Source organism: Opisthorchis viverrini (assembly GCF_000715545.1).
Source record: "Opisthorchis viverrini unplaced genomic scaffold opera_v5_21, whole genome shotgun sequence".
Classification (NCBI taxonomy): domain Eukaryota; kingdom Metazoa; phylum Platyhelminthes; class Trematoda; order Opisthorchiida; family Opisthorchiidae; genus Opisthorchis; species Opisthorchis viverrini.
This window is the reverse complement of record NW_008751677.1, coordinates 383,816-411,499: the sequence shown is the minus strand read 5'-3', so window position 1 is coordinate 411,499 and position 27,684 is coordinate 383,816. Positions and strand designations below refer to the sequence as shown.

The 27,684-nt window shown below is 43.7% G+C and overlaps 1 protein-coding gene across 1 annotated transcript in view; it reads right to left on the bottom strand.

Moving 5' to 3' along the window:
• The window catches only part of T265_01864 (hypothetical protein), a gene marked incomplete at both ends in the record, with an annotated part of 66,809 nt that overhangs the window by 27,176 nt on the left and 11,949 nt on the right, over positions 1-27,684 (bottom strand). The window contains one exon of the mRNA XM_009165990.1: positions 4,394-4,492. Within this exon, the coding sequence (XP_009164254.1) occupies positions 4,394-4,492 (99 nt within the window). The remainder of the gene's footprint in view (positions 1-4,393; positions 4,493-27,684) is intronic.

Sequence of the window (27,684 nt, the reverse complement as noted above, 5' to 3'; positions counted from 1 at the left end):
TGCAAACTAATTTGGTTTTTCGAGAGACTCACCTGGAACCCAACTGAATCTCTCGTTTGTGATGTGTCCTGGCAACTGAATGTGCTGCATCAGGCCGCCTCATGTTTCAGTCGCTACGATATTCGAGATATCGCGATACTTGTATATTCGTAATGCACAGTTCCAGGAGCCCAGTTACCTGGAAGTCCTTTAGTTCTTATAGGCTGGTAGATTAAATCTGATCGACACAGTAATTGTCACAGGCATCACATAAGCCTTTTTAGATGACTTTTATGTTCCACACTCTATCCAGTCTTCCCTTCGAGGAGCCTTTACTTCAAGATGCATAAAAGTGATGGTTGCTCAGGTGCTACAGTATTCAACCGGTAATGAGGGGAGGGGCTGAGCGGTTTGCACCTATCCCTCAGAGACTTGCGTTTAGGTCACGCATTTCACGGACCCTCTAAACAGCTTATATGAATACAGTATAGGGCCTTATCAAGAAAAACGTTAAATGAACACCACAAATTATCTACCAGCAAATTATTCGCGCCGTGGTTGGTTTCTCCTGTATCACACACTTTCACTAACTGTTTGTTACACCAAATGTCTAGACTCTCAAGGAGAATGATAGATTTGCAGGCATATCTGACATCCAAAAGAAACCCTTTTAGAACGCATAGCTTGGCACTCCAACCATTTAAGCTTCATCTTAAGGCACGTATGTCAAGATAAGACCCCTTAAACATTGGAATATCACTCATCACTAGAAGTACGCACAAAAAGTTCGAACGATTAGACTCGCGTTTCACTGTGACGTCCCTCACCTGAACTTCAATCGAAATGCTGTCGTACGATCCGTGAATCAACAGACTACCCTAAGCTGACCCCCAGCGAGGAACAGCTTAGTCGTGAAAATCTGCGACAGCCCACAAACTGTTTCGCCTTTCTTGTGGTCGAAAAATAAACGATGTCACCAGATTTCTGTCGAATTTATGTACTACTTGAATGCAAAGTCTATGCGCTTTGTGAACTACTCTCTCACTGGCGTGCCTGACGATCGCTAAGAAGGGCGAAACCAGTCTTGAGCTGTCGACTGTTTTGCCCCAACATTATGATGATGAGAAAATGTAGTGCAATTTCTCGAACTTCATGACAAATAAAACGTGGAGTAGACTTTGTCCAATTGATTTAGTCTAGGAACATCGCAAACAAGCGATTCAGCTGGGGCCCAAATGAGTGTCTCGTTGAAACCAAATTCGTGTGTGTGTGAGTGCATCTCGACAAATTATTCGTCTTCAAATGTGCATGGAGAAGAATCTATCCGAAGCCAAGAACGAAAAGCGCACAAAAGCCACAAAAATATACCACGCAGTGATGGTAGGATAAAGCCTAAATGTGCGCGGAACCGCAAGTGCTTTAAAAATAAAAGGTCGTGATAGCGGTAAATCCTTTCGAATACATTGACGATACCTTGTTTGACTAATCATGGTAAATAAATCATTCGTACGAAAGTTTCCACTCAGGGTAAACATACAAACATCATCATTCGAATGCATTTAAGCGCCGTAGACAGGTTCCCATCAAATGAAGCAATCAAATAAAAAAAGCCCAAAAGGAGATTTGGCTGTTATGTTATATGTCGATCGATAGTGAACAGGGCCACATCTTCTGGTCTGACGAACGGATATGGGATGGTGTGCTAGTGACTTGTATCCACCAAGAATGTATTAATAAGAACGATTTGTCATCCTTCTGGGTAGGGCTGACTTTACAAACCGACGAGCACGACAATCGAACGCAACGACCTGTTGTTGAGCAGTGCAGCGCAAGCACATTTCGGTGGGAGTGAGTCTAGCGGGTAAGCCTGACCTTGTAGACTTGACACATGAACACACACACACACATACACACCACAACTACAATTCCCGCGTTTTTTTACCAGGATCGCCTGCAAATCAGGATCCACGATACTTCTCACTGCAAAGGGGTGCCAATCGATCGTAGTTAGGTAGTTAGGGCACAACCACTAACACACCGCTTCACACAACCACGCTCCCTATCAACGCACTGATGATGTCATCTCGACTGGTGATGAAACGTTTGCAATCGAATTGCCCAGCTTAGCGAACAAGCCAACGACCACCTACGCTACCTGAGCTACCGACATTTTGCTCTATAGCTTTGGAACCCTTGATATTGGTCACCCGTGGCAACCAAAGCGCCGAATTTACTATGGTTACTCTGCCACAACACAAAACTAATTTCAACAAGAACACCCGAATTTCACGTCCGATGCTTCATCCAAGCCTCCTGACGACGAATTTCCAATATAGAAGGCTCACCGAAATAGTCAGAAGAGCGTTGTTAATACCCACTCACTATCAACAGGACTCGACCGTCCAGTTGATGAACTCCTGATAAAGTTTGCAAATGAGTGTATATTCGCTAATTTCGTGCAATTTGGTTTCAAGTAGAACATAAGGTTGACGGAAACCCGGGGACTGCGCCTACCTGATGAGCCCCAAGAAAGGCGAAACCGGTCGTGGGCTGTCGATGGATTTTCAGCAACCTTAAGAGTAGTACAATGCAAAGATATCCTGATAAAGTTCTTTTCTGACTGGCTGTTGCGATCACACATGAAGCTATTCTCACTAAAAATGTCCATCAACGAAGTGTCAAGAAAGCCTTTAAACGTATGGCGGCACAAAGAAGGCGATTTAGTCGGATAAAGCTTATCACAGGAGCGCAGTGGGATCTCCAGATACAAGATCAAAGTAGACATCTGCAACTCGCATATGCCAACTGTCCTGATGTCAGACGAGAATTTAAAGATCCCTGTCTCGTCAAGTAACAACAAATTTGTTTGATCCTGTGGTACTCAAACAGTTGGCTGAGCGAGAACGTTGCCAAAAAGCATGTCTAAGCGTACGTCTTCTTGGAGTAACATTCCTGTGAAAAATTTCATAGTTCAGCGCTGGCGAAAATTTTGTGCATGCGCGTGCTCCTGCGACAGCAATCCACATCGCCCACTGGGCCAGTTTGAAGTCGCCACGAACAGGAAAGTGACCAAATCGCAGTAGGGATACACAGGACCGTGTTTTTACTGTCAAAAGCTCCCTTTCCTTAGTGTCTTTCAGGCAGTTTGATCCTGCCTTGATTGAAAATGTGGCTTGGCAGGACTCAGCTACGTCCCATCCTTTCAACTTCCTAGCTCTTAATTAATTGAACTTCTATAGAGTTTGTTTAAATTTACCAAGAGTACAAAATGTATGAGTGAGTGATGACGAGATACTGTAATAAATCAATCTGCACGAATGACTGTTTAATAAACACATGAGCGAATTTTATTTGGAATGGCTATGAAGGGAAGTTTTTATCGAAGCTTGGGACTGCAAAGTAAGATGAAAATTTATTTTTGTAAATGTTTCCCCAGCTACTCGAAACTAGTGATGAAAAGCTCGGTGTTTTTCAATGAGAATTAAACGGTATATACAAACAAACGTGCTTGATATCAAGTAACCCACATGTGTGTGGTTTAGCGTGTGCGTATGTGTTCATGTAAACGAACCTGGTTCATCGAACTACACTGATTGTGGACTTCGTTGTCGCGCGATGATCAGCGCGACGACGCAGGCCAGGTTGGCAGCCAGCCAAACCCGCTTTCCGGAACCCGACTCAACCGCGCCAACATACACACGATCAAACACTATCTGAGTGTAGCCGTGCGGGACAAGTTTTGCAGGTGTGGCCAAGTCAACGAAATCTATTGACGGAGTGCAGACAGACCCCATGTGCCACTAAATGACGAAACAGGGGTAAGAAACTTGGAGAATCACACACACGCACACAATAAGCGAAAGATGATGACTCATCGTCCTGTGACACATTCGGAAGATGGACTTGATGATCGGATCATTCGTATAGATGGTCACCGCCGTCACATTGCTGTTCGGACATCAGACGATTGCTCTTAAATCAAAACTGCCAGCCATCAAGCAGTTGGGACGCCGAATCGTACCGGGCAAATGGTGGTTGGACACCAATCACCAATCACAGTGGAGGATGGATGGATGTCGTATCCAGGCGAAGCAAACAAACATACGTGGACTGTCAATTCTTCAAAAAGAAGTAATACAACTGAACCAGACTGGAAAACACACAGAAGTGTGCGACTGTCAGAAGAAACACTGTCAACCTCCGCTACCAATGGAGACCTGTGTAACCAGGATTTAGTACCTATTCAGTTATGACTGTTCCTCGGCGCGGACTATCACAAACAACACTTTGTCAAGCGAGTGAAAGGGGGGAATTAATCAATTCTACACCTAACTCGTATGGATATCTTGAAGTTGGCTGTATTCAGTTGGACCCAGTATTTCCAAAAAAGGTAAACGCACAAAATATAACTCACTCTTCAGCTTCGACAGAGTCCGCTAAAGCGACGTACGATGCTGGGATGTAGCCAGTCAAACCGGAATGTGTATGCTCCACAAGCCACCACTCCGGATCGCTGCATTACAGAAACGAGAAATGTATACGTTAGCAAAATGTCATTTAAAGCGGTGCACTTAGCGCGAAAATTCAAAACCAAGGAAACATGACAATTTCATGCCATACAGCTCCATCCATTCGTCATTTTAATAACGAGTTAAAGATAGTCTTTCGAAAATTCAATCGGAATAAGAATGAATCATTCAGCTATAGCACCCTTTCGGTCCCTAACTGCCACGCTATGCCATACAGCTCCATTCATTTGTCATTTTATTAACGAGTTAAAGATAGTCTTTCGAAACTTCAATCGGCATCTCAAATTAAGCCTAGAGTCTTTCGGAATAAGAATGAATCATTCAGCTGTAGCACCCTTTCGGTGCCTAACTGCCACGCCATCCGAAGGTTGCACGAGGGCTAGGATACTGCCAGGCTGCCCAAACCTAGACAGGGGAAGTCGAGAGGCAGAGGTCGGGTTCGAACCACAGACCTTTCGGTCAGCAAATTAGCGCTCTAACCATCTCGCCCCCAGAGGATTTCGGATGATGTGAATGGATCTATCCGCTTTATACACATTGCCTAATGGGGAATGTCCTCGATGAACTGCAAAGTTTTTCCAATAACTTACCATTTCAATCGACATTTCATCCAATTGACCGCAACACAGCTTACGGTAGATTGTACACAGGAATTCCAGTCTTACAAGCCGAGTGGTGATGACCGCAAAACGTTTGAATTTCATTTTCTCTTCAACTTTTAGTGAGCAAGTTTTCAAAAAATCGCATTGTTCTTGAAATCGACACAATAGGACCACTCGGAGGTATCCGTCTTCATTCCTATCTGACCTAGAAGCCTTCCTATTTTCAGACGCACCGTTTCTCTTGATATCATGCTATTCAGTAAAGAGCTACATTACCAGTGCGAGTCAGCACATACCAGAATGAGTGATTTGGCATGCACCAGAATGCATTTGGCAGTTCACAAAACCGTCTTTCGCAAGTTGACGTGCCCCTCTTGTTACCAAAACGTTTCTGAAATTTGGCCGCTGGATAAATTTGGAGACTTCATTTTACGATTTACTCTTCAGTCCAAACCCGAGACGAGTATCTACCAGCTAGATCGTTCCAATGAAAACCTACCGGTCATAACTGTGTACGAACAGAGTTTCGAAGAGATATATTTTCACTTTGATTGGAGTTCCTAACGTTCCCCCTAACTTTGTTGCTGACTTTGTTTCACACGCACAATTCATGTTTTCTGTCTCGTGGCTCATAGGCCCGAAAGAAACGTCATATTTTTCTCGGTGAGAGATTCACTAAATCATTAGCTCGTAAATCCTAAGTCATACCACCGTTTGAAATTTGATGTATTGGAATATGACTGAAATAAATTCCACACTTTGTAATGTACTACTCATAAGGTTGCTGAAAATTCGTCGACAGCTCACGACCCGGTTTCGCCCTTCTTGGGGCTCATCAGGTAGGCGCAGTCCCCGGATTTCCGTCAATCTTATGTTCTACTTAAAACCTAATTGCACGAAATTAGCTAATATACACTCATTTGCAAACTAATTTCATTTTTCGAGCGACTCAATTGGAACCCAGTTGAATCTCCCGTTGGTGATGTTTCTAGACAGCTGCACCAGGCCGCCTCATGTTTCAGTCGCTACGATATTCGAGATATCGCGATACATGTACGTCTTTGTAATGTACAAATCATAAGGTAGCGACTGAAGCATGAGGCGGCCTGGTGCAGCACATTCAGTTGCCTGGATACACCACAAACGATAGATTCAGCAGGGGTTCAGGTGAGTCTCCCGAATTAGTTTGCAAATGAGTGTATATTCGCTAAATTCCACACTTCTATTTATCCATAGGTGTGCTCGATGCACGAGTTTACACTGTCTTGGTTGTATCGATCTCCTGTGACCCTGTTGTGGCTTACACGCAGAGTTGACACAAACACGAGGTGCAAACAGTCAGCCCCTAGCCAGACCTTACATTCTGGGTGATGACTACCAACGACAGTCAGGCGTGATTGACCTCACCAACACTGTGCAAGACTTGTTTCTCCTTGTTGAATCGGGGCACAAGTTCACGCGCACATCACAAATACTAGCGTTAACACCAGCAATCATGTAATCAAGGGGACAGTTTGTGTAAACCTATTAGAATAAACAAAACTGTATATAAACTAGTCCGATGAATACTATCAATGCATGTGTAGGAACTTTGTACGATAGGTGCTGTCTACTATGCACCTGTGAAGGTTTAGTACCTCAAAAAGCAGGCTTCCCGCACTTTACCAGTCCCACAGGACAACCACATGTTCACACATCAGAGAGAGTTGAACAGGCAGTAAGACTGGCTAGCTTTCATGAGAGACCATTGTACACGCACTCACCAGAAACATCCGACTAAAAACCAACACACTCGGAGAAAACCGAACAGAGTTTTGTTTACAAAACAAGGATTCCAAAGGTACAGGTGTTCCGAAGTCATGCAGCAACCCCGCTTCAGACATGCTCATATTTAATTAGCGTAACCTACTTAGTAGATACTTCCACCAATTGTCTTATCCTCGTGTTCGAAATACTACTTTTGATGGCCATTTTTGATTGGCTATGCCTAATCAACCAAACACCGATCCCCCAATCTTACGACATATCCCGAATTTTACTATATTTGAAAAAAATGTCAGGAGTTATCCGCCGGCCCCCCTTTCCGGGTGGTGTTGACACAAATAGGTTCACACTGTAACAGCCTGTGCTTTAAATTTCAATAGTGTCTACATTCTGGTACACGCTGTTATTCAGGATTTCTGCCGAAATATTTAAGCGCACAATGTGCTAGTTGCGTTTTTTTAAATGAGGTTTATGTCAAAACGTACCTAAAGCTTTTTAAAGCCAGTCAGACAGAAATTCCTTTCACGGGTAACTTGGGGCAAAACTTGGTACAAGAGAGGAGGACTAAAATGGCGGATTTGGTTGAGTAAATTATTTGAAAACAATTCAGTCATTTTACAAATATGGCCTTTGTTGTTTTAGTTCCTTGGAATCTGCAAACGATCAACCAATCATGTACAGAATTAAATAATTCTGTTTCCAAAAACAACTTTATAATTTTAGTGACCGTTTAATTACTATTTTTTGCAATTTAGTGCTGGAAATACCTCAAAAACCTTTTAAACGAGGAAAATTATCGTAAGTCCGGCCTAAAAATTTAAAATCCTGCTTTTTAATATTTAAGGTAGTACAAGGGTCGATTCTCGTCCAGCTACTTTGTTCAAATCGTGCTAAATGTGTGATCAACCTAAATCGCCTTTTAGTATGTTAGGAAGGCCTATTGGACATTGCAGGTTGATAAGCCTAACAGCCCCAGTTTCGATCACCGGAAAAAAAGGAGACCGCGGAAAATAAATTCAAGCATTGGAAACAATGACATGTTCAATTAGTTCGGGAACTGGTTGGCCACGCATTGAGTGAGATAGCTTCAATGCACGAGTGCCACTGACTGCGCTGTTGGGTCATTTCTGCGAGTTCCATTAACTGTCAGTCAGTTGAGTTCCGTGGTCTGCATCCACGGTAGCGGAACTTGTCACCCTGACTGACTTTGCTGGTTAGTGTTCGCATACTTCACTGTTAGGTCATGCACTGTCCACCTCTTTGGCCACGCGTGAGATAGCTTCAATGCACGAGTGCCACTGACTGCGCTGTTGGGTCATTTCTGCGAGTTCCATTAACTGTCAGTCAGTTGAGTTCCGTGGTCTGCATCCACGGTAGCGGAACTTGTCACCCTGACTGACTTTGCTGGTTAGTGTTCGCATACTTCACTGTTAGGTCATGCACTGTCCACCTCTCGATCGCTTCCACTCAGTACAATGCAGGGCGAAAGGTGCTCTGCAAGGCAGACGGTCCCATGGCTTGCAGAGTACACGTCCCAACCAGCGTTACCTATGAAGCTTCCATCCATTGTGAGGGAGTACCTGTACCCTGAAACCGTCTGACTTATGTGAGCATTGCCAGTCCGATGTTCCCACCAGACCTGACCAGTGCTTCGAAAACACCGGTCAAGTATTGTGCACGTAGAGACCACGTTCCTGATCCAAGAAGCCGTATAGATACAGCCGCAAAGTAAAATCTACTCTTGAAAAACAAACTGATTCGCATTGGAACCATAGGGATCGGAAATTCGGTATAGCTCGACCACCATAAGTTGCATACACTTTGGTATTCACTTGGTTCACTACACAAGCCGCTGTTGAACACTTTTGTACGGCGCTTATGTTCTTGTGAGTAGATCTGTTGAACATTCAACATCACTGTCAGTTATTCATGCTTGTTCTTTGGTTTTCCAAGGATCACAGCAAGTAGTCATCACACGAACAATATCAAAGACCCAAGTTTTAAAAAAATGCTGTTGGTCTAAGGGTCTCAACGAGGATGGAACTTGCATTTTTTGAGTTACACTATTTGTGTTCGCTCAGTATTCGGTGCGTTTCACACATACATAATTCGTAACTAAACAAAGTTGCCGTATCTATTCCAACTCCCCTTGTCACAGCCCATTCATTCAAGCCGGATGTAAACAGATGGATCACTTTGTACCGGAAAGTGAAAACGATTATGAATTAAGAATGGAAACAGAGGTGCATGGTAGCATTCATCCTAACGGGTCTTATCCATATATATATATATATATATATATATGGAGCGATATGTACATCCGCATTTGTCATTCATCCAAACGGGGTAGAGTAACAAAAACCATTCAGGACAGAACCAAGTTAAGAAAAGTTAATCTACTAAATGTTATCCTATTGGGCTAATCGAGGTTTGATCGAAGCGTCAAGATGGTGGGTCAGCACACGATGAGTCCCGAAAAGACTGGGAACTCCTTACAGCCTTATGAAACGAAAAACTCAACTGCCTAACTAGTCTGACTTTCTAGCAGTACGTACATCAATTATTTGTATCAGGCTGTCATTCAGGAGCAATTTTTGGGGGAAATTCTGATTGCGTTGGAAGCTATCGGGTGTAACTGCTTTCCGTTCTGTTCATGGGGAAAAACAAGAGCAGGTCAGGGAATATTCACGTCACTTTCCTGCGGTCTAAGCAACAGGAATTAGCACAGTGATCGTCAATCAGTCAAACTGATAGTCAGGACGAGTGAGTACACTCCAGTTACCCGGTGAGAAATAACAGTGAATACTTGTACACAAAAGCTTACGCAAACCGACTATCTGCTCACAAGTCTTTGAGTAGATCGAATAAGTGAATGTGTTTGGAATGTCCATCTCAACTTCCCTTCTAGGTGCAATGTACTCGGATGTGAACTAATCGATGACCAGACCCACGTCATTCCACAATGATGTGTTATTTGGTTCCATCCGTTCCATCTATCAGTTCCGGTGGTCTCGCGAAAGATGACATTTCCATCCGGATTGGGAAGGCCAGAGCAGCTTTTGTGAACCCGCGTCACCTGTGGCGTAGGCGTGACATCAGCTTGTCCGTCAAGGGTGGAGTTTACTATACCGCGGTGCGCTCCATTTTACTATACGGATCAGAAACCTGGCCGCTGGAGTCAGAAGAGTTTCGGAGCATCACCCGAATCTGGTGAGAACACCGGATCAGCAATGCTGAAGTACGTCGAATGGTATTCGGGAGAAATAACTCACCCTCGATAGATGAACTGATCACACTTCATAGGTTGCGCTGGCTTGGCCACGTGTTGCGTATGCCAGTCGACCGACTTCCTCGAAGGGCTCTTTTCGCACAACCAGGTGAAGGGTGGAAGAGAGCCAGAGGCGGTCAAACAATGACTTGGCAGCGAAGTGTGAAAGCCATTATTAGGGAACTCAGCTGATCTGGTCATTGCCGTCTTCCAGGATGGGGAGCCCAGAGACGGGCCATATCAAGGCCTGCAGACATTGTCAAACATGGCCCAGTCACACCTTCAATGGCGCTCGTGCATCCAAGCTATTGTCGTCAATGAATAGTTCTCAATTCCCCCACTTAACAGTCCACTGACAGTGCTGTAGGTACGCACTAATTTATCATCTCCTGCCTGCAATGCGCAGCTACCTACTCCACCTCCCCGAATCATCGGTGAACGAAACTGTGGCAGCTGCAACCACTGTACGACAAGAACGCAGTTATTACAGATGATAATGATGATGAAGCGTTTCATCGTAAATAATCTTAGACGACCAGCGTCAACAGTTCACTCTGTTTTTCAATTAATTTCATATGTATAGGAACAATAAAGTCTCAAACCAAGCCGAATCCAAGGGGAATGTGGGGAAGAGTCTATTCAAGTGAGTGCACATATCAGAACTCACAAAATCACCATAGGTCCTTGACAGATTAAGCAGAAGGCAACTGGAAAGAGCGATGAAAATCTCTCCATGTCAAAAGATTGCGTTTTTAATTAATCCGCTTTATATATATTTATTTCAGCGCTCATTTTAACAGCGTGCCTGAAAAAAAATCATTTCAAATTGCGGAAGGGAAGTTTCCTTCTAGGTGCCTAATTTCTATTTGGAAAAGATATTTTAAAATGACGGTACTCTTGTGTGATTTAATGGAGGTCTACTGTGTAAATTGTATATATTGAATTTTCTATCTAAAAACTACTCAAGGTCAGACTTCATTTCTTTCAATCTCTCACACAAGATACGGTAAGCATGTCCACTTTGGTAGTATGGGTCTGGTGTGACGTAAACGCTAGACGCTCCAACTGTGGTGGATTTACTTCAGGGCAATTGCAACCGATGCAAAATGACTGACAACTCGGATAGAAGAACTGCATGTTACACTAATGGATTCTGCTTCTGACTGCAGTACCCCCCTCCCCCAAGATGAAATCACCGTGCACCAAACTGAGATGACCTGTTTTTGATGCATCTGAAGGTGCAAGTGCAAGCCACAGTGAAATCCAATCAGCCGTGTTAATCGAGGTCGCTGAGCACTAGCTGGTGAATAAGCACAGGCTAATGTATAAGAGTGTTTCGATTCAATGCTTGAGTGCATCGTCATTCCTCGCCAGTTCGTGACATAACACCACCCTCAGGAAGAGATTGGAAACTACAGTGGTTTATTCAACTACACCACTCATTGAGCTATACAGAAGACTGGCCGTGTGACACTTTCAGGGTCTCTCATCAGGTTGGTCCACTGATAGAGGCCAGACACTCTGTGTGTGGGGGGTTGCAATATGTTTCCAAACAGTTCGGTCACAGCTCCGCCTCCTTGTAGTTGAGGCTTCAAGCCAAATACTTCGGTTGAGTGTTTCGGGTATATTGATGATTCTCGTGATCTAATACTAAATACACTGATTATGAGAACTCTTTTCTGCATACCGCGAGATGCGCCACTCCTAAAACTCCGCATGTAAGTGTGCCAAGTCTTATTCCGATTACGAGGTCGGCTGTTCTTTGAACGCGTCTTCAGGGAGGTTGTTCTTAGATCGATGCTTGACACGCGCATCTCTGCACATGTACTTAGTATACTACTGGCTAACTACTACTTGGGTGCAACTTGACGAAAAGCGTACGGTTCAACTGAAATAGCTGTGATACCTGGGAGAAATTGCCTTGTAGTTGGAAGCCTGCAAGTTGTAAAGCCTTACATTCGGAAGGGAAGACATTTGTCAAGGATCTTGCTCACCCAGACCAAGTCATGGTCGTTGCTTCCAGAATATGGGTGGTGCCGCATTCCACCTAGATGTGATTTAATCACACAAGTGGTCAGCCACCCGCGTCCAAATGGCATATTTCCTGCCCACCATCCAGAAGGTCCCGGGTTGAAATTCTACTTCATCTTTAACCTAAAACTAGCAGCAGGTTACTCTGTCAGTCTCAGATGAAATGTGAAGTGCGAAATCGTTCCCACGGCAGTGCCCCAGATGCCGTCCATTGATCATTTCAGTAAGTTCTCTTTATTCATGACTCTCGCTTGCAACAACCAACCGCGTGTTTTCGTTATCGTAGCCAGCGGAATGTGCAACCGGTTGGGGATAACTTACGATGTTATGTCCTAGTTACTTTCCGAGCGAATTCTTTGCTTCGCCGTCAAGTGGTCTACGATCAGCGACATTTCCATCCTTCATTGGCCAAAACCTGCACTGCCTGTCGGCGGGCAAAATGTCGCCTAATCCAAGTGTTTAGGTTAATGTTCTCCTAGCCATCAGGGTGCATCTGTGCCCCGTGTTGTCCAGCTGCTTAGTCAGACAACTATGGTCAACAACTTTTTGCGATAGACAGTGGTGCGGGCAGGACGAGAGAGCGATACACGGAGAGAGAGAAACAAGTTGAAGGACACAGTGTGAATTGGCGCACAGCCAAGTTAACCACCACGGTAGCAAACAATATAAATCGGCACGAAGAACCACGGACAAGTGTGGACCGGATGACAAAGGCCAGATAAATGACATGCGCCCTCACTGTAGACGGCTTGGTAAACAGGCACCTGTCTTTGTCCGGTGAGACGATTCAAAGATCTCAAACACTGACAAGTCCTGTCTGAAAAATGCTTATTAGTGAAGTCGCTGGCGTTTGTACATCCATTTTGTTTCTATGGGAGACGCAAATAAATCCCAGCTCAATCTGGCTGAATGTACAGAACAATGTCTGCCAAATTTTCCAATTGCTACGATACTCGAGACACTGAAGCCTATTTTCTTGAATGGAACACAAAGTTTCCGAGAATTTTTCAAAAAATCCACGATCGGTTGCTTCGGGCTCAGCAGGCAGGCTCAGTTTCTAATTTTCCGCCGTTCTGTTCTACTTCAACCAAAATTGATACAAAATTCTCGAAGCGCACTCAAGTAGGACTTCACTTTGACGGAAACTCGGGGAAAAACCCAAGGAACGGGATATTGGCTGTTGAATGTGAGTAGTTCCAATCAAATTGTTACAGTAATCTTCACTTTCCTGTGTAATATCTGAGCGTAAAGTTCTCTGAAGCGCGTCCTTGAGCCGACCAGAATCACCCACTTGTTCTGACCCAGGTTCAAGTAGAGGCGTCAGGCAAATTCCACCGGGACTAGTTTTAGCAAAAGTTGACTAATACATTCACCACCGAAGAATCCCACCATCTGTCTTGTAAAAAAATCCGTAACTCAGTGTCATAACAACAAAACATAATAACGGGAAATATTTACCGTGGAAAGGTCTTGGGATGCTGAAGAAAGGGGGTTACTAACTCATTATTCTTTCATTCGGAGTACATAAACAAGAACAAAGACGAGAATACGCGAGTCTGCCCCCGATTGTAAGCTGGTATTTATTTATTTTGTTTACGCGTAGAATGACACGTACAAGAACACAGTTCTACACGTGTTTAACAGTTGCCCAGTCTGAAAATACGCTAGCTGAAGCCGAAAACCGCCATGGGCGATGCGTCAATGCTGACCGTTCACACGATAACCCGCGGTGTTAGTCACGCGGCAGTAACTAAGCTGCGCCAAGGAACAAATAACGTTGAACAAGCGCTTCTGTTGTTTTTGTTCCACGTCTTGCGTCGTTTTAATCATCCAAGGCCAATCGATCAACGTTCACATCGACCAGGGTCTACCGCAAAGCTCTTGAATTTATGTCAGGCTGGAGATAACACCAACAAGCTGGCCGCAAATGTTTCAAAGTGACAGTCGGAAGCCGGTTAAAACGTTCCGTTCACAAACACCAAACTAGGCCACCGAGTGTTTGACGAGATAAGGAACATGACAGAAAGGAGGTTTGACAGAAAATCCACGATCGGTACAACACAAAGTGGTGGGGCTGATTGGCGTAAAAATATGCCGCCGTTTCTTTAACTTCAAGCAGGGAAATTTCTGAATTCAGTTTTTTTTCATGGTCGGTAAAACCAGGCTGTTGGTTAGCTTTCACCATCGCTTAATACCTTTTGGATAGCGATACAAAAATTCTTCACTGTCATATATTACTACCCGATGGGGGCAAGATGGCCCAAGTGGTAAGAGCGTGAATTTACTGACCGGAAGGTCCGTGGTTCGAACCCGACCTCCGCCTCTCGACTTCCTCTGTCTAGGCTTGGACAAACTGGCAGTATCCCAGCCCCCGTGCATCCTTCGGGTGGCATGGCAACTAGGCACCGGAAGAGTGCTATAATTGAACGCTATTCCTACCCGATGTCTGTTGAGTGTTAACAGGAGCGTACATTTGCAATGCAGACTTTATGAGGAATAGAACGTTAAAAAAACGTGCATTCGGGAAACTCTGAATTTATGGCACACTAATTTATTTATTGGTTAAAAGAACCGTGTTACATTCAACACAAATTCGGGTACCGGAGATTAGAACAACCCACTGTGGACCTCATGAAATATACTGATATCAGTCAGTCAATATAGTCTTTTTGGATCTTTTCCAGATAGGCCCCTCCGAAAAATTAAGCCCGCCACCCAAAAAATATTAGAAAAAAGAGGATATGAAATTTTTACTTTTCGTTTTTACGGAAGAGGATGGTATTGGGACATGTCATTAATAATTTGCATGAAAAGGTCGGTTTTTCGGTACCTTTGCCTCCAAATGAACTGACACAATTAGCTGTCCACTAAGGATAAGTGTGTGCCGGATTGGCGTTTATTCTGCATCTTGTAGACGTGCCAAAGAGATTCGATGGTTTAGAATTACTGTCCTAAACTCCGTCCTAGACCGCTTCAGTCAAGTTCCTTTTTGAAGACCGATTTTTGGTCGACACTGTCGGTCATTACACCTTCACCTGTGGGAAACAGTTGAAAGTGTCATTTGGTGGCCATTGTTGCATAAACGTTGCTGATGGATCACTCCGTGGCTTTGCAAAAAACGTATTGCCGTCTCCTCGTCATGAACGAGAGTCAAAAGCGTCAGAAATTTCATTTAAGATTTTACGTCCGAACGAAGAAGATTCTTACACAAAATGAGCCCAAATGAGGATAAGGAAGTGTTTTCATCAAAAATACGTCATTGTTGTATGCGTACATTAAATTGGAGCTGTCAAAAAGTGGCAGGCTTGCCTTTTCGCACATGCTCTTCTTGCATTAGTGGTGGGGCTTATCTGGAAATGATATGTCTTTTTTGTTGCCGCGCGCTACCCCTGAATACATTAAACTTTGATTTATTACTTTAGAGTTAAACATCTTCGCCACAAGAAGAGTATGTTAGCTACGGAAAGGGTTCTAATTCAAAAATTTTACGATGCATTTGCGAAAGACCAGTAGATGATAAGTATATCCGAAGTCACATCTGTTTGCAATTCACGTTGATGAGAGACTGAACTCTCGATGGGAAAAAGCAGATCATATCATTGTGTTGGACATATTGTTGGGAGCTGGACCAAACAGCACTTCTAGTCCTACAGCACCGAAACAAACAATATACAGCCCGTGACTCTGCTTGAACTGTTCAGAGACTGCTCTTCTGGTATGCACTCGTTTAGCTGTAGCACCCTTTCGGTGCCTAACGTCATGGCACCAGAAGGAAGCACGAGGCCAGGTTGCCCAAGCCTGCCTAGGCGAAGTCGAGAGGCAGAGGTCGGCTTCGAACCACGAACCGTGCGATCAGTAAAATTCGCGCTCTAACCGCTGAGCCATCTCACCCCTTTTCTGGTATACTGGAATGCGAGCTAAAGGTAGGTGCAAATAACAAATGGGGTGGCGGGTTTCCGTAGTCTTTTTGTTTTACGTGTTTATAATAAAGAAACAAAAAGAAATATCACGAAGGAGATTTGGACAAATCAGTTATTTTAATGTGTCTCCTTAAACCCAACTTCAAAGAGGAGATCTCACAAGGCGTTCTCGGATGTCAAAACCTCCCTGGAGATTCCCCTCTTCAAAGTTTGTAGAATTGTCAGCTTCTATCTGCTTTGTAGTTGTTTGTCACGTCAAGCGTACACGTTGTACCACTCACAAGAGTCTTATAACGCGGAGGTGTTATAGACAGTGAAATAAAAGCTCACCTTCATTGGCTCAGTCTTCGGTCTACTGAGTGACGTAGCATATGTAGTTCAGTCCAAATTGGTCAAACTACACAACCCACTGTTACTCTGTAACTCTGTAAGCAAAATAAAACCGTACAGTCCATGTTATTTAAACGATTCAGTGTTCTTAGTTTTGTCCGGCCAGTAGTACGTAGGTTGTAAGTTGCGCTGAGAACCCTGTCGCCATCTAAGAGGCATACAAACTGAAATTCTGCTCACAGACATCCAGTTAAATGTGGATCCTGTGCCCTGTTCCACCGGATTGTCGAGTGCTTTTCTGTCAAGGTCATCAGAAAAATCCATAGCACGACCGTCTACTTCATCCAGGGAACCCCGAACAAATCTTGGATATACGCAACACCGATTGATCTTTGTTTTGACTAAAAGGTTTAATCAGACCCACTTATATCGCAAATTTGGGCAGACGTGACCCTTATTTAGTTCATACCCACCACTCAACAAACGTGAGTAGTCGCAGACTGAGAGACAACTGCATCACCACCGCCGATGGTTAATACCTGTGAAACCGCCATTAATTTTTCATCCCTCTGAGAGTCTGTAAACGCATATAAGTCTGCACCTGTATGCCTATACTATCTTTGTGACAATAAGCAAGTTTAAAGCATGCATCGTGTCGATATCAAAGGTGACTGAAGGAGAACTGAACTCCGCCACACAAGCGACCACCCCGTCCCCTAATCAACCGAATGTACAAGATGAGGGTGTGCAGGCATCACAACTTTCTTAAGGCTGAAGTCGCACTGTTATACTGAATCTTCCCGATAGCTGACTGTGTTCCGCGACACTGGAAGCTTCCAGAACAATAGAAGTGGAACGACGAGTTTGCTGTTTGTCAAAGCCGTAGCACCGTAACGCAATCAACAAGAGTTTTCGCCGGTGGCCGGGGAGTCCAACTGACCACATTGCAGGTTCAAGATGACTATGCCTGACTACCCTTCTGTATTGCTTCTGACGACGCATTAGCCTTCACTAGGCAACCCTTTCAGATAAGTGGTTCCGCTAAATGGATACAGTCAAGCATGAGACGAAAAATCCGAGGCGATAATTTTATCTTTAGTTGGTTTCAGCACTTGCAGTATGACTCAGCCGTTTGTTGACCGTCAGATATGAGTACGTTTGATCGGATAGCTAATGACCCGCAGGTTGAAGAGAACGAATTTTGGTGCGTTTTCTTCGCTAGAGTGTGTGCCTATGGTAAAACTTTGGCTGGACCCAGTGGATTGGACTAACCGTCGAAGTGTAGTCGGCCATCTACTCTTGAAAGCCACCAATTCAATCAGGTGCTAATCGTCTTGGATGGCACGCTGGTTCACGACATGTAGTAGAATTCAGACGATGGGCGAATTAGTTCGAAATCTGCCTTGGCGCCAGTCCCTCCAGGCACTATACTGGGTGGGGCAATGCGGGATACCATCTCCTGCACCACCAATTGACAAATAAATGGGAAAGATGTCACGAGACAACGTGCTTGCAAGACTTAGCCCCGGCTCTGTTCAAAGATGCAGGAGATCTCTCCGTGAAACTAAAAGTCGCTTTATAATGTAATTTGCAGAAAGCTCTGTCTGTTTTCATCCCAGCCACGCTGTCAAATCCACACGTTCCGCGGTCGAGAGCAACGTTTCTGTGAACAGGATTTCAATGTCTGCTCTCAAAGTTCCGAGAGACGGAGCATTTCCACAAAGGTGGGATGGCTCTGAACGAATTAGCAACTATCGGGCGAAGCAACAGAATCCCCACCGAATCCACATGAAACCTTGTGATACAAACGAAAACAGTCATCTATTAGGCAGCTTCCGATTCGGGACATTTTCTGTCAGTTCTTGAGAATGGTTAAGCAACGCCTGAACAAATGGTTCAGCAACGCTTGAACAAATGGCGTCACGTTTCCTTACTGCCGATGCGTTGGCACATGTTCATCAAATGTCCATGAAGCTGTGTAGACTATTTGCTTCAAAGACCACCTGATTAACTGCACATCACAGCTGAACACGTGACCACAGGAAATCGTACAGGTAATCCACAGTACACAGCAATTAGTGCATCGCCCATCTGTAGCATCCCTTCGGTGCCTAACTGCCATCCCACGCGAAGGATGCACGAGGGCTGGGATACTGCCAGGTTGCCCAAGCCTAGACAGGGGAAGTCGAGAGGCAGATATTGGGTTCGAACGACGGACCTTCCGGTCGGTAAATTCGCCCTCTAACCACTTGGGCCATCTAGCCCATGATAGAAGAAACTGCCCAGGAGTATTTGTTTAATCTATTCCGACGTACTCGTGAAAATTTGCTGAGAATTCAGGTGGTTTCACACCCATGCGGCCAAAACTTGATAGCCAAACTTCGTCGTATCTGAACCAAAGAACGGGCTATTTCGAATACAACAGAATTCTCCCGGTAGAAACCCTATTGTTAGGTTTTCTTCTTCAAAAGGGGTCCAAAATTTGGAAATAAACAGAACAAAATTACTTCGATGTGTAAATTGACAACAAAAGTTCAGTCGAGCCGCCGCGACACTCAAATAAACCATGAAGAGTGAGATACTGCTAGGTTGCGCAAACCCAGACAGGAGCGGTGGAAATGCTCAAGTTAGGTTTGAACCACGAGCCTTCTAGCCAATGAGTTCGCGCCTGAAACACCGTGCTATTTCATCCCAATTACTAACGCAGTGTTTACCTTTTAGTTGCCCATCTTAGGTGGACAATCACGCTCAGTATCATAAAGAATACCTGAATCTTGGGAACACATGAGCGCACGCACACGGACGCCTCTTACAATCGACTGACGACCAAGTTGGGGACTAATATTAACCGAAAATGATGCAGAAGTCTCGTTTCAAACGATGTGCATCTCAAAACGTTTACTGACGCATTTCGGTTTGTTCTCTACTCATCAAACCGCCACCACAAGGACCCAGCCAATGGACGTGAGTGCCATTGGGATCATCCGCGTAGATCTCAAAAGTCACCCAAGCATTTTAGCTTTGACAGTTATAGATTCAACCCCATGTAATAGATGAATATCAATAAAGGTTCAATAAAATCGACGGGAAACCCACAACTTGGTGTTTTTTCCATTATTTCAGGTGTAATTTTTGAAACCAAGCCCTACGATGACCATTTTATTCACGTAAGTAACTGTTTATCACTGCCAAGACGTAAAAGCTAACCGTTGTCGTGAGCAAAAAAATTATCAAGGCAGCTCAAATGATTAAGGTCACTGTTCGTTCATATTGTTCACAGATCCTCCCGGGGTCAATGAAATGCATGTCAGACCGCGGTAATGTCTAACTAGTTCGAAAAATTCACCAAACCTAATTTGGAAGCAAGGAAAGAATGTAGAATGAATGTGAGGATTTGAAATCCATTTATACCTTCGATTGCCGTTTAGTTGTTTTGTGCCGCATTTCCATTAGATATTACCATCTCCATAACAGCTTGCCATCCCCCCAGACTAATATAAAAAGTCCATTTTCTTGCTGAGCAGAGTCCTCATTTGGAACCAGTTTAGCAAGTTTTATGGAGCGATCAATAGAACAGATATGTTACATTTGATTACGAAACGGCGCCGTACAAAGTAGGATTGATTAACAATTACTTGGCGATGAGTAAGTTCCTCGCCCGACTGATTGACCGTCCAAGATGTGGGCCACCTGCGGGGAGTGTTCCGCAGATGGGACAACTTTAAATCACATTTACCTCACATCGGGGTCAGCTTTTACCCTTCCAGAACAGACTGTGACTTGGCAAGTCGCTTAAAAGATAGCTGTTCTATCCTTTTTTCCATTCGGCATTGAGAGAGGAAATTGCGGTTGGTTAGAATCCATCAAATGGGGCTGTTTTTTTCACATTAGAGGTCGGTACACACCAGGAACACCAACATTTGTTGGGATGAAAACTTTACTACCACACAAAGCTAGCGCTGGGCGAAGTTACTTGATGAGGATATGACATACTGGCAGATCGATAACTCAATTGATCACGAAGGCTTCAAGCGTCTTCGAGAAATACACTCATTTGCAAATCAATTTGGTATTCACGAGAGACTCAACGGAACCTCTCGTTTATGACATTCTACAACTGAATGTGCTGCACACAGGTCGCCACATGTTTCAGTTGGCACAATATTCGAGATATCGCAGTATATTTTCATGAAGGGAACTACTCACAAGATTGCTGAAAACTCTTCAACAGCCCACGAGAGATTCAGTTGAGTCTCTCGTGAAAACCAAATGCAAATGAGTGTATTTCTCGAAAACAGTCCAATTTTGGTTCAAGGTTGATGAAAACTCGGGGATTGCCCCTACCTGATGAGCCCCAAGAAATGCGAGACAGGTCGTGGGCTGTCGAAGAGTTTTCAGCAATCTTGTGAGTAGGTTCAATTGTTTCTTTGGAAACGACGCTCAAGTGTTTAAACGGATTTTGCCCAAATCTCTTCGAGTCACCAAATATCTTTTCAGTTCGAGAGATACGTGAGAACTCTGAAAATTTCTATCCTAGAGAAACCGAATCGTGTTAGTCTAAATGAATTCAGTAACCGACACAAAAAGTCGTCGAAATTAGTGGAGTGTCGTTCAGCTCCTATTTGTGATTGTTAATTTACACTGAAGTGCGAACATTTATTCATCCCGGAACTTGGGCACCAGAAAATATCCACTTGTCAACGCATACCTTATGCCAAGATAAATAACGGTTGGAAATCGATAAATGTGTGTCGCTGATTCCGTTAGAGTGAAAACACTGAGGGCCATGTGGTAACGTGGCCTGGTGCAAGTTTTTTTGGTGTGCTGACAAGCCAACTACCGAATCCGGGAACGCATGCTACCGGCTTTCAGACAAGCGTAAACTTGTTTACACATCACACCGACTTGGATTTCTAGAACAAACCTGACAGGCATATATAGCTGATATCTTCGGCAAAAGTGCGGGAGGGTTGCTATCGCCACATCCACTTGTTCGATTACACGATTACGGTAGTTTGAATAGCAATACACCTCGCCTGACACACAGCAATGTGTACTGGGAGTACCGACATTCGTCAAGCCGGTAAGGCTTTGTTGATAAATTCATGTTGTACTCCAAAGTCTTTGAAGGTAGACTCGTGTTAAAAATTCAAGCTGCCCCAAAAACGCGCGGTCTGGTGACGGAGGGGATCTCGCGATTTACGTTGCTTGTGACCGGGTAGACAATAAAAAAACCATCTTTTCTAAACGCTTATTACCACATCGTTAATTGGCACATGGGATGGCTAGTTCACTGGTGCGGCAGACTAGCGAGGAGATAAGAAACGTTCAGCTGGTCAAGGTTTCCACTTAAATTCCAACGACTAGCTAAGTGAAAACACAGGTCCGAGTGTGATCCCTGCGCCAACAGACTATCGGTCAAGAGTAGAAAAAATGAGCTCGGTAAACAATCGTTTCGCCTTTGACACAAAAGCTTCATCAGGGCCAAGTGACAGATCACCAAATTGGCCAGGTTATAAGACAGACGGGGAACTGGTCAGTAAGTTCTCTTCAGATTATCACACTAGATCAGTACTGAGTGTTAATTAACGCTCTTGTCGGCCAGTGTGGATGTGGAACACGCACCGTACACGGGACACAAAATAGACTTAGAAAATGTCGAGGTTTTGAGGCGAGGACTACGGTCCACGTCAAGGAGACTGATAGCTGAGGCGGTAGAAATCGCCAAATATCGCAGTGTTCACAGAATAGAAGGCGTGGAACTGGCAAGCGTATGGAGAACGGTCTTGGGTCACTCACACGTGTTGGTGTGCGATTATGAGAGGGACTCCACTTAACCCTACGCACCTCCTCTCCCCTCAACTATATTGTCGCAACATTCACGTGCCCACGGCGATCGAGAAAAATCTACCAGGGGCACCCGAGGTGAATCATCAAGTGAAGCACCGTCAAGTGGAACATTAAGGAACAAACAGCAATCGGAACTAAGTTGAAACTCTTCCAACCCATCAATCCAAGATTTTGGCAACCACATTAGACGACAAGAGCCGTTAATTGACACTCAACACTGATCTAGTGTGAATACGATTTACTGATTGGTTCCCCGTCCGTCCTATAACCCGGTCAATTTGGTGACCTGTTCACTTGACCTGATAAAGCTTTTGTGTCAAAAGCGAAACGTTTCCCAATTACGAACTACCGATGGTTTACCACGCTCTTCTGAAACCCCAATCGGTTCCAAACCTTTTCCAATTGATAAAAAAATGAGGTTTACTGATATTCAACAAGCAACCAAAGTTCGAGGCACAAAGTTCGACTTGCACAAACCGTATTTTGCACTTTTGTTCAATAAAACATCATGTTGTTTTGGGTGCCCGAGGACCTTCTTTATTCTGGCACATCATATAACTAAATGCAAGCTGCAACAGCAATCTTTCGTTCACTCTGAATAACCCTGACATAACGACCTTCTGATTTTTTGTCCCGTTTTTTCTCGACTTTGTTCTCTTTTTGTCCTTGTATTTCTGTCCACCTGTTTCGATCCGTCATGGCTTGCTAGGGTACGTGAACGTTCAAGAACTACACTGATCCCAGCTGAATTCTCGCCGTAGTTTATCCACAATTGTACTCAGGTAGCTGACCTTCAAAAATGTTCCATCATTCACCAAGTGAAACCGTAAAAATGTCAGTATTGTTCGTGTTCAACCTTCGCGTGACCTCCTTAAAAGTTCAGGTAATCTCACGAATAAGACCGAGATAATGATCGGTTTACATGTGTAAAAAAATTCGCCGAGGTCGGGTACTGAGGTGACTAGTAACTTCTGGTATGTCAAAGTCGGGTTTAGGACTTTCATTTGCCAGACGCAGTGTACCTTCGTGAAAGAATATACTTTCTGTTAGCCTTGTTCACCAAAGGTGAAATATGGTCTGTGAATAGATGTGATTTAAAGCAGTTAACGCCTTTGTTCAGGATGAAAAACAGCTAAAAGGTGCTCCGCAAATTAAGAAGGCTTACGTTAAGACTCAGTGAAGAAAGTTGCGTGCACTTATCTGAGCACTTTTCGGGTACAAAACGAATGGCTTGGAATCAAGTTTGATCCGAAAACATGAACTAACGTCGCTTTTAGCGAAACCCCAGAATGTAACAAAGCACTCGTTTTCTTTCTCAGTTTTCCCATGCTTGGTCACTAAAAATTCTATGAGGATTCTGGACAATATGTCAAAGCGAACAAGTGACACTAGACATGGGGCAAAGAAGCGAAAACCTCCCGCTGAAGTAATTGTAAGTTTCCAAGTCACCTATTACTCACCCCGGCTCAAGAACGTGTCGGCGAACAAGCTTACGTTGCCAAAGTTTTAATACACCGTTGTATCTCAACGACGAAGGGTACAGGCGAGTCACTGAATGAAGACCACTGGCGCCTAAATCAGATCCACTTTGTTCCGGCTGGTGTTTTCGGGTAGTCAAACTACGATTGGTTTCCGTGACCGGCAAACAGTCAACTAAATTACCGTATTTGCGTCAGTATGCGTATGTTTGTAGCAAAAAACAATTTTTTAAGTACACTCCGTCCTCTATGGTCTAGACATTCTGTTAATTGTGACATCCGTAATGGACTGAAAGCAGATACTGCCTAGTCAGCTGGCAAGTAGTAAAGAACGAGTTGCTTGAATTCGCAACTCTGAGAGTCACTCACTCGAAAGCAAAGTGAGTGTAAATAAGTAAGTAAGTAAGTAAGTAAGTAAGTAAAGTAAGTAAGTAAGTAAGTAAGTAAAGTAAGTAAGTAAGTAAGTAAGTAAAGTAAGTAAGTAAGTAAGTAAGTAAAGTAAGTAAGTAAGTAAGTAAGTAAAGTAAGTAAGTAAGTAAGTAAGTAAAGTAAGTAAGTAAGTAAGTAAGTAAAGTAAGTAAGTAAGTAAGTAAGTAAAGTAAGTAAGTAAGTAAGTAAGTAAAGTAAGTAAGTAAGTAAGTAAGTAAAGTAAGTAAGTAAGTAAGTAAGTAAGTAAAGTAAGTAAGTAAGTAAGTAAGTAAAGTAAGTAAGTAAGTAAGTAAGTAAAGTTAGGAGTAACCATAAATTCCGGAGACACATGACTGCGATCGGTTTTTTTACTTTGTCACGTGTTCACATCGTACAAATCCAGTGTTAAATGACACCAAGCTGAGGTTTCATCTCAACTCACTGTCCAACTGTTAGCAAGCTTTTGCCAGTGATCATCAAATAGGATTAATTTCCGCTGCCTCATATGACTCCGAATCATAAACAGCTACAACAAACGAGAGAAACTCATGGTCTTCTGACAGCCGTAATGCTCAGACGAATATCACTCCATTTTATCGAACAAAAATTTCTTTCCTTCAACAGTACGAACGAAATTCAACCACCTGATGACGGGCTAATCGGCTAAGACGGGGCATCTAGTAAAAATAAGTTAATTGAATGATTCTTAGGATAAAGAGCTATTTTCCTTGAGTATATTTAACGGGAATGTTCGTTTTTTGACGCGGTGATTCTACTCCGAGCAGATCAGGACAAGTTACTACAAGTACGACCTCATTTTAAAACGCGCTATCTCTCAGAACCTCCCAGATCTACGGTGAACATTTCTTGGGCCTGTCATCCAGGATGACATAAAAGTTCCTTCTGCAACCCTGCATTTGTCTTAGTTTCATTGAGCAGATCTTCGAACAGAGGCTGGCGAAACATGAGCTTGAGTGGGAAACCAATTGGTACATGCGAAATCGTGAATCTTGTCACTGGAAATGATACACGTACAACACAGTCCGTGTATAAACAGTTCAAAAATTTTAAAATGATCAAATTTTCCGTAATTTTTACTATAATATCATTTGCCATACCTTGTCGTATCAAGTAGATTTTGCACGTAGTTGATTGTATGCTCTCAAGGCAATAAAAAACCGGAATTCAGCACCTAGATACATTTTGTTTCTCTGCTCTCTCTATCTGCCTGATGACTCAAGAAATGAATAGGTTATTCCAATACTTGCCGTGTCACAACGGTTACGACAAAGGATTATTCTGTTGCCCATGTCTAATGTTTCCAGAAGTAGCATGCCCACCTTCTTCTAACTTAGAATACTTCGCAGCTTTTCGTTTTTCTCAAAGGGTTGTCCGAAAATATTCAAGGTTGTCTGCTGTTTTGTTCCAGTTTCTTGGTGCACTGAATCGACCCAGCTAACGAACAACGTGTCAGGTTTTGCAGTAGTATTGTTGTTTAACCAGACATGCGAATCGTTGCTTGCAAAACAATAAAAAGCAAACGTTTTTTCATGCGATACACACATTCGCAAACAAGTTTGGTTTTTCGAGAGATCCACCTAAAACCCAGCAGGATCTCCAAAAACACCATAAACGGTAGATCCAGCTGGGTCTCGTGCGAGTCCCCTGAAAAACCTAATTTGTTTGCAAATGGGTGTATTACGCTAAGTTCGTACAATTTGGTCTCAAGGGTGACGAAAACCCGGGAACTGCATCTACCTGATGAATCTCAAGAAGGACGAGACCGATCGTGGGCTATCGAAGAATTTTCACCAACCATATGAGTGGTGTATTGCATCCATAAGGTTATACACTAATTTGAAATGCTAAACTCACTAACAGGATCGAGATTTTTTTCAGTGCTGCTCAAAGTTCATTTACATACATTGGTGCATACATCAAGTACTTACTTAAATGCATAGATACTGGTAAAAGGGGAATGGGAAACCTATCCCAGTGAAAACCAACTGTAGAGAGAAGTCAGTTGTAAGCTGTAACAGACCCTTACTGCCTGTTAATCAAGGGCCCGAAACAAATCAGTTATAAATTAAAAATGCTCGGGAGAAAGGCTAAGTACAAAGCTGGGGGCTACACCCCTTATCCGAGCTCTGAAAAACCGACATACATGCTACAAAATATCACCGATACTTTTGTCGTTTCCACCATACCTCAAACTACGAAAATGTTTGCCATTCTCAAGTGTTGGAAGTTAACAGAATGACCTAATAAAGATGTCAAACTGCACTGAGGAAAAAACCCATTGACCGTTTATGCTGCTCTGATGGTGCATGATGCCAGATGTGCTCCTCGTAATCGGGTTGCAAGGGAACTCGCAAAACGTCTCTGTCGACTGGGATACACCGTCTTCGAGGAGTTGAGAGCACCTACTTCGACGTCCTTCATCAAACCTGACCTAATCGCTGTTCGAGATCGCCGTGCAACTGTAATAGACGTCAGCATAGTCCCGGATGTGCGCGGAGTGACTGTGTGGATTGAGAAGAAGCAGAAGTATGGTGCTGATGAACATTCCCTCGCCATAATCTCAGCTCTACATGCCATCGGTTGTGATATCGACTTTTTGGTTCACCAACCAATAATCATTTCTTATCGAGGGATCTGCTTTCCTCAGTCCGCTAAGGCTGTTATTGGACTGGGACTTCCTAAGGTCACAGTCAGTGAGTTGTGTTTGATTGCCATTGTGGGCGTACTTATGACACTTGTATGCGTGGCACGTGGCGTTGAATGTACATTTTTGCCATTGAATCTCACACCAGACCCAGTATGATGGACACTTTATGCCTGATGTGCGAGTCCTGACTGTGCTAACCCCTACCGCGCCCTGAGGAGCATTCAACATTGTTCGTCCCTTCTTCAGTTGTTGGTATTTTGACGCGTGTTTCCGTATCAAAATTTCGACATACGTTGCGATTCATCTCATTTGACTGGAACTGTTGGTGGCATGAACTCGAATGAGACGTTTCCCTTTTTTTTCTCTCATATTCCCCTGTTACCTCTTCGCATTCGTCGCTTGCATTCACTTTTTATGTTTGTAAAAAACTGACATACAGGCTACACAATATCATCGATCCTCTCATCGCTTCCGCCACATCTCAAACTACGAAAATACTTGCCATTCTCAAGTGTTGAAAGTCAACAGAATGACCTAACAAACTGCTCTGAGGAAAAACCGATCGTCCGTTCTATGCTGCTCTGATGGAGTTGATTGTGACAGCTGGTTGTTAAATCTTCTTTGTATGTGCGATTATCACTCAATTGGCGAGTGTTGTCGGTGTGAAGTAAGATCAGTCAATTGACTAAATTGGAGTTTGGCGGCAGGAGCATGCTACGACTGGAAAACAGGCAGTTATTTCATAGTTTTAATTGAATGTTCTGTCCGTCCTAAACGCTAGATCACCGAACGCCATTTTCCATATTCTGAGGAACTGTCCCAAATACCGGAGCTGTCAGTTGTATGGAAGCGAAACA